Source organism: Berghia stephanieae, chromosome 3, assembly GCF_034508935.2.
Source record: "Berghia stephanieae isolate SIO BIC M18660-M18661 chromosome 3, UCSD_Bste_1.3, whole genome shotgun sequence".
NCBI lineage: Eukaryota > Metazoa > Mollusca > Gastropoda > Nudibranchia > Aeolidiidae > Berghia > Berghia stephanieae.
The window spans coordinates 93,703,761-93,718,293 of record NC_088362.1 but is presented as its reverse complement, the minus strand read 5'-3'; the positions used below and the strand labels follow the sequence as shown (position 1 = coordinate 93,718,293).

The window sequence follows — 14,533 nt, the reverse complement described above, 5'->3', positions numbered from 1 at the left end:
TGTTTTTATTTTTTATATTATTTTTATTTTATTTTTTGGTTGTTTTTTTTTTTTTTTTGTTTTTTTTTTTTTTATCTGGGCGAACTAGATTGATTATACAGGGATTTTAAAGTTAAGATGACAAAAAATGTGAAATCTTTGTTTTGTGTCTCTTTACGAAAGTCTATTCATCCCGAGGTTTATATTTTAGACAACAAATTGTTAAAATCAAAATCAGACGACATAATACTCTTTTGAGTCGCCAAGTCATAAATGACATTTCTTGTATTCTTTTGTAAGACATGTAAATGAAGATTAATTATTTTTGCTCCATGCTTCACACAGATTGAACTCGAGTTTTGGGGCATGGAAGAGCTGGACATCGCTCGATGTTGCTGGACACAATACAACACTTGGAAGACTCAGTGTCGGTCCTTGGAAAAACTGGAATACGACAGGAAGTTCTCCACTACACAGCAGTATAGCGAAATAACACCAGATAGTACGTGTATGTACAAAATAAAGTCACGTATATGGACGCTTCTCCAAGATCCAGCGTCTTCCAAAAAAGCCAAGGTATCTTTTTTTTTTAATTACGCGCTGTTTTTGTCTTTCGCCTCGTCCTTTTAATATGTATGTCCGTTTTTGGGGACAAGGCTTATCCTGTGGGCCAGGAACACCCAATCCTTTTGTCTTCTGCTGGTGTATTCATTTAAATGATGATAACGTAAAAATATGGAGAGAAAAAATGTGTATCGTATTTCTACAATTTACAATGCTCAATGCGCTTTACAGAGTTTTAAACAGTGTGATTCAAAAGTCCTGTCGGGGGTTAGGAATTTTGATAGCTAAAGAACCATTACTGTTTGCAACTTGCGGTTTTCGATAAGTTCATTTCAAACTCAAGGAATTTTTGGAATATGAAGGAGCCTCAATAAATCATTGTTTTCTGTACGATATCAAGATCTAAATATTACGATCCTTTCTATTTGTACTGAAGACACAATAACCGGCGATTCTTATCTCCGCATGCTGAATCAATGGTTTGTGCTCAACATAATGATAATTATATGAACTTCATCCTTCAGCAAAATGGAGCTCCATCAGGCGATCACCCATTCGTAAACTAACTCCCAGGATTACCAGACTAAACCCCTAGTGATTTTTTTTTAATTTTGGGGTTTGTAAAAGATCTAGTCTATCAACCACCATTACAAATAGACGATTTGAGGAGGAGAATCAAAATCACACCTGAATCTGTAACACAAGTGATGATCTAGTACTTTGCGTCATTCTTGGTGTTGGTTTTTCAGAGTATTAGCAAAATTGTTTATAGATAGTTAATTATGATTTGAACTTTAAAAAATTCTAAAAGTTGTGTAATGTTACAGAAAACTGTTTGTCTATATAATTATTCGGGTTTTTTTTTTTCACAATTTAAGGTACAAATCCTAACAGGACTTTTGAATCACCATTGTATATTCCCGTTCAAGGTCACGGAGACCCAATTCGTTTCATACATTAGCTAAATTATCTGTTATGCGTCCTTCCGTACTGGCACTATTATTATATCCGTTATTTTCTATAGCTAGGCGTACTTTACATTTGGGTCTAGTGGGGTAATTTTATGTAAGTGTCTTGCCCTGAGAAACCAGTCTTGCAAATATTGTCACTCATCTATTCACTGACCACGTTCAACATTGTTGCAAGACGAGGCACTACACCACTGACCCATGGTCCCCTTTCACGTTTCCACCTAGATTAACCCACAATAAAACTATTTGGTTTTGCACTTGCCCTGACCTGGACCCTTTGCTAAGAATCAAAGTCAAATGTATGTTTATCTTGTTTGTAAGATACCGCTTTTCTCTGGAAATAAGCTCCTTGTTGTGTTCATTTGTTAATGTTAATTATTAATGTAATGTTGCAACAATTTGAGAATAATCATGTAGGTGGAGGCCATGTAGACCTTTCATTTATCTGACTAGATAATATATTGATTATATGGCTCTGTTTCTATTCCCTGGCTGTAGTAGTCGTTTTGGCAACCTATTTTTCGGCGATAGTAATTACATCCTAATATTCTGGGCCCATCATATTTCTTAACATTCAATCATTTTTTACTGACGCTGTTAAGACTTTTAAACATTCCAAGCAGTATGTAAAATCCTTAGAAATAAACAAAATTATTAACACGTAATAATGTGTTAACTTGTACAGTTTTATAACTTAGCAAGCGTACAACAATATAAGGTCAAAATATTTTTGGCGAATTCTGAAGTTTGAAAATTCTGCATGCGAGATAAATGTGTTTGTCTGTTGAAAAAGCGGATAAAACATGTTTTAATATTGATGTATTAATAAAGTGAGGTGTGTCCTGATTAACTTGAAATGCCATTTTTTCGATGCAACATTATAGAGCACGAACAGTCGGTCTTCGATGACTTCATAATGTTATTCTTTATGGAAGAACCATTAGGACTTGTGAAAAGCAGATGGAACATTGAGCTAACAGTGGACTGTGATATTTTGATAAAAAGAGGAGAATTCAGAACAATGAAATTAAGTCCAGACAACTTTCTCTGTACAAATATTTCTCTAAAGTAAATATTTCAAAGATTGTCTTTCAAAACATGTTCATAAAGCACATGTCCTTGTATAGGTTTTTAGATAATTTTTTAAATTCAATTTTTGTTTGTTTTCGTTTTTGATTTGTCTTTGATTTATTGTGTTTTGTTTTGTTTTTTCTTCTTCTTTTTTTGGTTTGTTTGTTTGATTTTTTTTTGGGGGGGGGGGGGCTTGTCTTTTTTATTTTTGCTCCGTCATCCTTTATATCCAATTTGCCAGTTTGAGAAGCTAATTTTTTTTATTCACAGCAATATTTTATCATCTAATTGTTATTCTTATACTGTATTAGCAACATGGGGAAGGATGAAATCAATGATAGCACAATGCTCGTTTCAAAAGACTTGAGATTACTTAAAGACTTCAAGAAGTTCTCACCCTCTTCTTTTTTTTAATCTCTATTTCAGATTTACGCATGGATTTCTATAATCTTCGTCTTCATATCCATCTTTTCCTTCTGCGCCGAAACTCATCCATTCTTTAAAGTAAAAGCAAGGGACATGACTCGATTTGCTGCCTTCTACGAATTTTTCAATCTGCAATCAATCCAATGGGAAGTGATCCTAAACAAGACAAACAGTCAATCACCGGCCTCCAACGACAGTTTGGATTTATCTGGTGATTCGTCGGAATCTTTTTATAAAAATCCTGACAACATGAACAGCAATTATGTTTATGACGACTATAACAATAACGAGGACGATATGGGAAATAAAGATTTGCCCCATCCAGCCCTTCTAATGATGGACATTGCGTGCCTAATGTTTTTTACCTTGGAATATCTAACTCGTTTTCTGTGTTCACCAAATAAATTGGATTTTGTAAGAGCGTTGCAGAACATCGTGGATATCCTAGCCTTTGCTCCAGATTATGTTGAGCTTCTTTTCCTGGCCATTGACCCAAGTCAGCACGAAGGAATGGACATCATGGAAATGTTATTCATTCTACGAATTCTTCGTCTTTTCCGTATTTTCAGATTAATTCGACATGTGCCCGGATTGTGGATCTTACTGTACACATTGAAAGCCAGTTTTAACGAATTAATGCTCATGTTCGTATTTCTCATAATTGGTATGGTAGTTTTTGCAACGCTAATACATTTTGTTGAACCCAATGGGGTTTTTAGCAATATCCCGGTTGGATTTTGGTGGAGTGTCGTTACTATGACAACGGTTGGCTACGGTGACATGTTTCCACGCACTGGTGCAGGGTACGCAATCGGTTCGTGTTGTGCAGTAGCTGGTTTGTTGATGATTGCGTTCACTGTCCCTATCATCGTGAGCAATTTTGTTCTTTACTATACTCATGTTCAGTACGGCTTAGCGCGCAAAGACAGGGAAGCAGAAAAGCAGAGAGAAGAGGCAGAAGAAGAGCAGCTACGTTTGAAAATGGAATGCAAAGTAAATGACCCGGAGATTGCGAATGGTTGTGACGTCACACATTGCAAAGAGACTTCCGGAATGGAAGATTCTACTCATTGTGAAAGACAACAGAAAGATCTGTGTGCCGAATCGACCCAAAGTAAACATGATTTCGCAATTAACACCGCTGCATCTACACCTAAAGTCACCACAACTACGTCAGCAACAACTACAGCTACAATTACAAGAAATGGTGTATATTACACCGGATTGATAACTAATTCAGATGAGGAAAATATCGAAATGAATGAACGATCCCCTTTGGCATGATTTGATTATAATGATATGATATTAAATTTATTACTTTCCATTGTTAACCTATGAATGTATACTAACATTATGCCTATTGATTACTTATTCACTGATCCCTTTCAAGCTTCTTCCCTTTGCCTTACTGCAAGTTAAACACCTATGTCAATTTTGCTTCTTTTAATTGAAGCTTTGTTAAAATATTGACCTCAAATATATTGATTGTTTAAACTATATGCTTTCATTGTCTTGTGCATATTGCACCAGATTGATAATAGATTCAGATGTTAAAAAATACTGAGATGGATGAACGATTTACTTTGGTATAATTTTGATGATACAGTATTGTATTGTACATTGTATTGCTTTGTATTGTATACCCATGAATTTTATTCTACTATTAGAGAGACGTGTTTGTCAATGAAGTCCCTGTGACAGTTTTCAATTTTGCCTGCTGGTCAGGACATATTATGATTGATGTTTCTTGGTGCAATGAGTTGCTATTCAAAAACAGAAAGAAGTTTCTTTATTGAATTACCTTAAGAATAACGATGACAGCTTCAGTCATGAATCATAGATAACGTAACTCAACGTTTCGGTTTTCCTTTTCTCAATAATTTTGATGCACGGTAAATGCTTACAACTTACAATATAAAATTCGATAAGCTGTGGGTTATCTCCTTAGGGCAAAGGAACGTTATTTTTCCTTGGCGAATGGTGGAGATTTATATATATATATATATATTATATATATATTTATATATATATATATATATATATGTCTGTGTCTGGATGGGACTTTTCTGGTTTCTAGGAAAAGATATACGGATAAATTGCATCTGTTTTCTATTTGAACCAGTCTCCCTGTCTCGCTTTTAAAAATACTTTTGTCAGCATAATAGAAGAGTATCTGATATAGTCACCTATCTCCCCGTATTAACTGGTACAAAAATTACTTAAAAGAGTAGGAATGGCGTAAACTCCTATTAAAGAACACAAAAAAATAATAATAAGCAGACAGTTTTATTGTTTAAAAAATGAGAGATAGTCGATGGGTCTTTCATTTTCGTGGGACTGTTGTTGCTCTCTTACTGTGAGCGATTGATTTTGTGTGGAGTTACAGCCAGATAATAGGATATATCGCTCACCCATTAAAAAAATTCTGATCTATGTTGAATTATTCCCCTTTGTCTCACATTCTTTGCTGCTAGATAGCGACATCTAAATCTTATGATTATTGATCATCTCCCTTCTCACTGGTGCTAAAACGGCATATCAGTGTCGTAAGCACCATACTACCTCCGGTGGGTGGCGCTTTCTGACCTTCCAAAGTTGGCAAGGATGCACTTACTGTGTCTTCTATATCCAAATATATCTGTTTTCCAACATGCTTTCTGTCTTTGTCTTGGAATGAGATTATTTGGTTTTGTCCTGGCCCTGGCTGGATACCCTGATTGGGAGGGAAACAGTCAAATATATAGTTAGAGTTTTGGGAGATGATATTTTTTGTCTTGTAAATCATCTCACTGTATGCACTGTCTTATGTTTTGTTTACATATTATATATGATTTGTAAACATTTGACTTCGTTCCTCTTTGGGGACCTGTGCTTATGTCTAGATAAGACTTTTAGCTGATCTCAAACTAAGTGAGAGTGTGCTCTTGGAATTTATATATTGTTCCTATTTTAACCAATTCCCCTTTGTTTCACCTTTTCTTGGGTACCTTAATTGTAATTCTAGAACTTTTTACTATCCCAATTTCTTCCTTTTTACTGGCGCTGATATGACCTTGATATGTGGCAAGCGCCGTAAAACCCTTAAAAACAAACAAACAAACAAACAAATCGTTTTAATTGTACATCTATGGTGTTTTTACTATCCAATCTCTTCCGTGTCACTGGCGCTGATATGACCTAAGTGTTGAGAGCACCGTAAAACCCTTTAAAACAAAAAATAAAAAAATTGTTTAAACTTTCCTCTTTGTCTTACTTTTTCTCGTGTGCTTTCAATTGTAAATCTATATTTTTTTTGACTACCCTATTTTCTTCTCTTCTACCGGAGATGAAATGACCTAAATGTGTCGCAAGCGCATCTGTTTCCTATTTGAACCAATTCCCCTTTGTCTTACTTTTTCTTACGTTCTTTTTATTGTAAGTCTAGAACTTTTTACTATACTATTTTCTTTCTTTTTACTGGTGCTGATATGACCTTTAAGTGTTTTAAGTGAAAGAGCTATACAGGTTCAGACCCCACTATACCTCTGTTTTGTCGACTACAAAAAAGCTTTTGATAGAGTACGCCACGAAGAAATACTAAAACAACTGCACTCCATTGGCGCTGATGAGAAAGACCTCAGACTCATGCAAACATTATACTACACCCAGCAGGCATCTATCAAAATCGGAAACTCTACAGGAAATTCCATTCCTATTAAGAAAGGAGTCCGTCAAGGGTGTGTTGCCTCACCAGATCTGTTTAATCTATACCAAGAAACAATCATGAGGGGCATAAATAATATGGAGGGAATAAAAGTAGGAGGTCACAACATAAATAATATAAGATACGCAGACGATACGGTACTCATTGCAACATCAGAAATCCAACTTCAAAAGATTGTTGGCAAAGTGGTAGTAGATAGTGAAGCCAAGGGAATGGAAGTGAATATCACCAAAACGGAATGCATGGTAATACAGAAAAACCCCGAAAACAACAACACCTGCAATATAACGATTCACGGCGAGCAGCTTACCAACGTAGAAAGTTTTAAATACCTAGGTTCAATAGTGACAACAGATGGAAGATGTAACCGAGACATACGAGCAAGAATAACTCAAGCCAAACAGGCCTTCATGGCCTGGGAAACATTTTGAAAAACAAACAGATGTCGTTCGGGATTAGATTCCGAGTCTTGAAGTGCTACGTGTGGCCAATCTTGTTCTACGGATGCGAAAGCTGGACTACAAATGCAGAAACACAAAAGAACATTGAAGCTTTTGAAATGTGGTGCTTGAGAAGGATGCAGAGAATATCGTATACCGCACACAAAACGAACGGAGAAGTGCTAAAACAAACATACCAACAAAGGAAACTAATGCCCTTAATAGTGGATCGACAACTATCCTTTTTCGGACACATAGTAAGGAAAGATAAGAATGAATACCTGGCAAGTTGTGGAAAAATACCTGGTAAACGCGCCCGGGGGAGACAAAGAAAAACACTCATAAACCAACTGAAGGGCTTCACCAACCTAACAATCCAAGAGCTGTTTGAAAAAGCAAGAGACAGGGAGGAATGGAGAGAGATAATTCATGCAGTATCCGAAGCCTGGACCAGGCATGGAACCTAGAAGAAGAAGAAGATATGACCTTAATGTGTTGCAAGTGCCGTAAAACCCTTAAAAAACAAAATAACAACAACAAAAAAAACAGATCACAGATGGCATTGATGCCTAGTGCAATATTGCCATGCTCTGACAAAGCGCTTCTCCATATTCATTTAGGTCAAAACCTTTTACTTCAAATAAATTAAGATTACCTTGAATTTGATCAAAAACTTTTATTCTAAAGATCCTTTGAGGATATCTAAAAATAAAATAGAACGTCAGGACTGAAATGAACAATTTGTATTTTACTCTGTTTAATTGTGGGGCAAAATATTGACACTGCCTCTCCACTCCTTTAATTCGTTTTGTTTTGTTTGTTTTTGTTTTGTTTTTTTTTGTTTTCTTTTTTTTTTTTTTTTTTTTTTGTTGTTTTTTTTTTTTGTTGGTTTTTTTTTTTTTTTTTTTTTTTTTTGGGGGGGGGGGAGGGGGTGGAGTTTCTTCTTCTTTTTTTAAACATTCTCACTGTAATGTACTGTAAATATTCATGAAATCGCCTTACCTTTAACAATCAACGACATATTGACGTGTAGTTTATATTATAATGATCAACAACATACAATTCCTATGTACAGAAGTAATGTCATTGCAATTAATTATCAATTACATTTGTTGCCTAATTATTCTGTGTGAGCGTTAAATTAGCTCCAACACACAGCGCTATTGATGTTTTCCTTTACATTACAAGCTGGACTTTTATAATGTATGTGGGTGGACGTGTGCGTAGGATATATTATATATATAATAATAATAATAATATATTATTATTATTATTATTATTATATTATTATTATTATTATTATTATTATTATTATTATTATCATTATATTATTATTATTATTATTATTATTATTATTATTATTATTATTATTATTATTATTTATTATTTTTATCCTCACCTCAATCGAATATTTCCTCCTACAACGTTGTTTCATCCATTGATGGAATCTTCAGGGAGGTATTCTGTATCGTAGTGTCCGGGATAAATGTTGTTGTGTTCAGTTGGCGCCAATGTTGTTTCCGGATGTAGGTTTGTTTCGCATGCATTCGTGTGTATGTGTGAATGTGTGTGCATGTGAACTGAGTGTGGTTTGGTGCTTGGGGGGGGGGGGGGGGGGGGCGTCTGGGGTAGTGAATGTTTCATTGGGTTGGGTAATGTGTAACGGACAGTAAGCATTTTCTTCTGTGCAACCACGTGTTGAAGATTTCTCTCTTTCCGTTTAGTGCGGACTGTTGAGGTTATTTTACTATGTGAAATTTCTCTTATAGGCATTAGTTACATTTTTTGTGTTTACTGAAAAACTTTTTTTTTGTTTTTGAGACGATGTCTCATGTGATGTTGTATCGGGTGTTTGAGCCCTTTAGTTTCCGGATGTGTTCGAAACGTAGTTGATGTTCTTTTTCTGTCGAGGTTGAGGTGTGTTGATTGTATCGTGTTTTGAAGTGGCCCTCTTTGAGCCCGATGTAGTTTTCCTGTCTGTCCGTGTTGGTGTGGGTCACGGTTGCTGTGTATACAATGCATGATTCGAGGCATTTGCCCATGGAGGGGGCACAAGTCTTTATTCCTACAAATGCATTGGGTTTTTTTTTTCAGTGTGTTGTTTTGTCGGTTATGGGTATTGAAGATGAGTTTGTTGTGTGCTTTGATTATGCCTCCGATTTTGTTAATGCATGAATACCTGATCTTTATTGTGTTTCTGTTGAGGACTTTGTGTAGTTTGTACTCGTATGGGAAGCAGGTGTTTATTAATTTTAGGAATTTTTGTCCTATGTTGGTTATGACATTTTGTCGTCGAAAGGGGAGGGGGAGAATAAACCATGTTATGTTGCGTGATCTTAATTTTTTTTTAAATTGGTGTTTTAGTCCTTATCCTTGAGTGAGGTGAGGTTATAATAAATAATTCGCTCCAAGAAACTGTCGAGCACTCTACGTGAATCCAGCCAATTCCCTCAACCATATATAGATATATATGACGTGCTAAACTTTAAAACGACAATAGTCCATGGCAAAGTACTTTCAGTCAGAATAAACAGACCTAGCTACCCAATCCCATCTGAGTGGGTGGGGGAGGGGAGGTGTCAGAGAGGAAGGGACAAGAAAAATACATTGACTGTAGAATGATCTTAATTAATAGAGCATTCTACGAATGAGTTATTGATACCTTCGATTTGTTAGAGTGAGGTCAAGAGAAAAGAAAATGAAATGAAAGGGAGATATAGAAATTAATCAACATCATTATCCTTTGTAAATCTCCTCACAATTGTATCATTATGTCATAATAGCGGCATTATGCTGAAATACTTTTACTTGTACAAACTCTTACTTCTATGACATCGTGTTATTTATCACAAATACGTATATCCTTGCCTTGTTTGGAGTGCAGTGATACTCAATTTTTATATACCCGTATCTTTCATAAGTACTATGTTTCCACATTTAAGATAATTTATTCATAATTTTACTTTACGTGTGTTAAAATTGTTGATATATCTTAAACTTCATCATCATCATCATCATCATCATCATCATCATCATCATCATCATTGTCATTACCTTATTCAGGGTTGGATCTTTTGACCTCCCATAGTAGGCAGGGAGTGGGCACTCACTGTGTCTTCTATCCCTAGATCTGTTTTCCAGTTTGATTTCTGTCTTTGTCTTGGAATGAGATTACTTGGTCTATGCCCTGGCCCTGGCTGGAATCCTTGGTTGGGAGGGAAATAGTCAAATCTATAGTTTTGGGAGATGGGGTTTTTTTTCTTGTATAACATCTCTCTCTCTCTCTCTCTCTCTCTCTCTCTCTCTCTCTCTCTCTCTCTCTCTCTCTCTCTCTCTCTCTCTGATGTTCTGTTATATTTTTCTTTTGTTTTGATTTGTAAACATTTGAGTGTATTCCCTTAGTGAGAACCTGTGTTTATGTCTGAATGAAACTTTTAGATGTTTTAAGGGGGGGGGGGGGTTTGATTGTTTTTGTTTTTGTTTATTTTGTTTTGTTTTGTGGGGAGGGGCATTCTGTTTTTTTTTTAGCCCTTTTCCTTGAATGAGACGAGTTGATTTAGCCAAATTATGGCTGGAATCGATGTAGGTATATCGACTAGAATCCTTTTTCGCGCGGCAATCGGGATGGGATGTTTGTCACAGTGTCCTTACAGAGTAAGTAAGTAATTAAGTTTTCCTTTTAAATCATCTTTCTGTTATGTAATGTTATTGATTTTATTTTTAAATAAAATATTTTGTAAGTAATTGAGTGTATTCGTTTAGCGGGATGATCCCGAATGTGCTGGTATCAGGATGAGACTTTTAGGTGTTCTCAAACTAAACACATTGATAATTTGTTCTTAGAATCTACTTGTTTCTGAATTGGACCATTCCCTTTTTTCGGATGGTTTTGATTGCAAATCAGATTTTTAAACTATATCAACTTCTTCCTTTTTACTGGCGCTGAAGTGACCTAAAAGTGTTGCAAGCACGTAAAACCCTTAAAAACAAACTTTCCATCTGGCTTCTATTGATTTCTGACTAGTTATAAGGGTACATTGCAATTGGATCGATTTCTAGATCCTGATATCTGCTGAATCCTTTGTATTGTTTATAAAATCTATTAGCTTGATCGTCTATCTTTTTAAATATACGTCATGTCGGCGTTTGTAACTTGATAATTGTGAAAAATGGAAAGATGCAAAAGCAATTGGTTTTCTGTACAATATACAAAATAAACTTTGGGATTTTAATTCAAACCATAATTAAATGCAAACAACTTTACTAACACTCTGAAAAGCTATCATGTTTATCCAGTGTAGTTTGGAGACGATGACGCAACCTCTCCCATACTCAATCTACCATTTCTTGTGTCCCCTCTTTATTTTATTTTGTTGTGTTTTTGTTGTTTTGTTTTTTTAAGATTATCATCTTCGAATTGTCTGTTGATGTTGGTAATGGTGGTTAATAGACTGAATATTTTACAAAACCCTAAATTTTTTTTTTTAATCACTAGGGGTTAGATCTGGTAATCTTTGGGGCTATCTTACGAATGGATGATCAGTCATGGCGTGTGTCCAAACATTTGTTATTTGTTTTCAGTGTTCAGATACCTCCAAATGCCTATGTGGTGGAGCTCCATCTTGCTGAAGGATGAAGTTCGTAGAATTGTCATTAACTTGAGAAGTAGCCGCTGATTCAACATGTGGAATAAGAATTGCCGATTATGGCGTATTCTGCGAAAAGAAAAGACCGTAACATATTGATGTTTATATCGGACAGAAAGTCTCGTTCCTATTCTGCTTCGTTCCCCCTCATAGTGATGAAGAGGGCGGGTAAATGCATGTCGCTCCAGTTTTTGGGTTTGCAGTTACGCTTGTCCAGGGTATTTGCGCCTTTCGGTCCAGCGACTCTGACTCCGGCCTGCTTTCCCATTAGGATGTGTTCTCTTAGCTTTTAGTCATCCAAGACTTGTCCAAACAGCAGTGGTTGGGTGGGGTCTTCTATCCTCTACATCAGTTTTCTGAGTTGCTTTCTGTCCTTATCTTGGAATGGGATTATTTTGCTTTGTCCTAGCCCTGGCCGGAGTCTTTGACTGGGAGGGAAGCAGTCAAATGCATCGTTTTAGTTTTGGAAGATGATATTTTTTTCCTTGTAAATCATCTCTCTCTCTCTCTCTCTCTCTCTCTCTCTCTCTCTTTCTCTCTCTCTCTCTCTCTCTCTCTCTTATTTACTTTTAATTTTTTTTTTGTTTTAGATATATAATGGTTTGTAAACATTTGAGCTCACCCCTCTTAGTGGGATCCTGTGCATGAGCCTGAATGAGGTTCCGACCTCCCATAGTGGGCAGGGAGGTACTTGCTGTGTCTTCTATCCCCCTGTACCTGTTTTTCAATTGTTTCCTGTCTTTGTCTTGGAATGAGATTACTTGGTTTTGTCCTGACCCTGACTGGCAGTCAAATGCATAATTATTGTTTTGGGAGATGATATTTTTTTCCTTGTAAATCATCTCTCTGTTATGTATTATTACATTTGTTATTGTGAATTTATAATATAAGCATTTGAGTGTATTCCTCTTAGTGGGGGCCGTGCTTGTGTCCGGATGAGACTTATTGGTGATCTCAAAATAAGTACATTATTGTATGCTCTTCGAATCTACATCTGATCCCTATTTGTTCTCAGTTCCCCTTTGTCTTACTTTTTCTTGGATGCTTTAATTGTAATTCTAGAACTTTTTACTATCCCATTTTCTTCCTTTTTACTGGCGCTGATATAACCTAAATGTGTTGCAAGCGCCGTAAAACCCTTAAAAACAAACAAACAATCTCAATCTAAGTGCTCCCATAGTGGGCAGGGAGGGACATACTGTGTCTTCTATCCCCTTATATCTGTTTTCCAACATGCTTTCTGTCTTTGTCTTGGAATGAGATTACTTCGTTTTGTCTTGGCCCTGGCCGGAGTCCTAGCTGGGAGGGAAACAGTCAAATGCATATATATTTTTTGGGGAGATGATATTTTTTTCCTTGTAAATCATCTCTTTGTCATGTATTATCTTATTTATTTTTAATGTATAATGTAAGCATTTGAGTGTATTCCTCCTTGTTGGATTTTGTGCTTGTGTCCGGATGAGACTTATAGGTGATCTCAAACTAAGTACATTGAAGGTATGCTCTTGGAATCTACATCTGATCCCTATTTGTTCCTAGTTCCCCCTTTGTCTTACTTTCTCTTGGTTTCTTTAATTGTAATTCTAGAACTTTTTACTATCCCATTTTCTTCCTTTTTACTGGCGCTGATATGACCTTAATGTGTTGCAAGCGCCGTAAAACCCTTAAAAACAAACACAAAACAATCAATCTAAGTGCAACTTATAGTATGTTCTTGGAATCTACACCTGTTCCCTATTTGAACCAATTCCCCTTTGTCTTACTTTTTTCTTGTGTGCTTTCAATTCCAAATCTCTACCATAGTACGATCACCAGCTTCAGGCAGCCCTACCGTTTTCTACTTTTCCATAGTGGGCAGGGAGGTTCTTACTGTGTCTTCTATCTCCTTATATCTGTTTTCCAACATGCTTTCTGTCTTTGTCTTGGAATGAGATTACTTGGTTTTGTCCTGGCCCTGGCCGGATATCCTGGCTGAGAGAGAGACAGTCAAATGCATAGTTATTGTTTTGGGAGATGATATTTTTTCCTTGTAAATCATCTCTGTGTTATGTATTATTATAATTGTTTGGTTTGTTTTATTTTGAATGTATAATGTATGCATTTGAGTGTATTCCTCTTAGTGGGATCTTGTGCTGGTGTCTGGGTGGGACATTTAGGTGATCTCAAACTAAGTACACTGATAATTTGCTCTTGGAATCTATATCCATCCCCTATTTGAACCAATTCCCTTTGTCTTACTTTTTCCTCAAGTCCTTTTAATTGTACATCTAGAATCTTTTCACTATCCATTTTTTTCCTTTTTACTGGCGCTGATATGACTTAAATTTGTTGCAAGCGCCGTAAAACCCTTTATAAAAAGAAACACACACACACACACACACACACACACACACAATTCCAAATCTCCACCTTTTTTACTACCCCATTTTCTTCCTTTTTACTGGCACCGAAGTGGCCTAAATGTGTCCCAAGCGCCATAAAACCCTTAAAAACAAACAAAACAGCAACGCATTGGCTGACTTATTCGAGAGTTCTCCTAGGCAGCTTGCCATCCAAGACTTATGCTTTCTGTCCAACCTTGGTTTTTTTATTCCGTTTCCTTCTCCTAGATCAATTAGTCACCTGTTAATAATCTCCATCCACGCGAAGAAAGGCCTCGGTTGGGAACTTTGAATACTGTCATTGGCGTTGATTTGTTTGAATTATGTACCTATCAACCCCGCCCGCATCGTG

At 36.2% G+C, this 14,533-nt stretch overlaps 1 protein-coding gene across 1 annotated transcript in view; it reads left to right on the top strand.

Moving 5' to 3' along the window:
- LOC144968868 (potassium voltage-gated channel protein Shaw-like) overlaps positions 1-4,989 on the top strand; it is an 84,179-nt gene extending 79,190 nt beyond the window's left edge. Inside the window, exons 3-4 of the mRNA XM_078907662.1 lie at positions 325-555; positions 3,012-4,989. Coding sequence (XP_078763788.1) covers positions 325-555; positions 3,012-4,295 — 1,515 coding nt within the window. The 3' untranslated portion in view covers positions 4,296-4,989. The remainder of the gene's footprint in view (positions 1-324; positions 556-3,011) is intronic.
- The last annotated feature ends 9,544 nt before the right edge of the window (positions 4,990-14,533 follow it).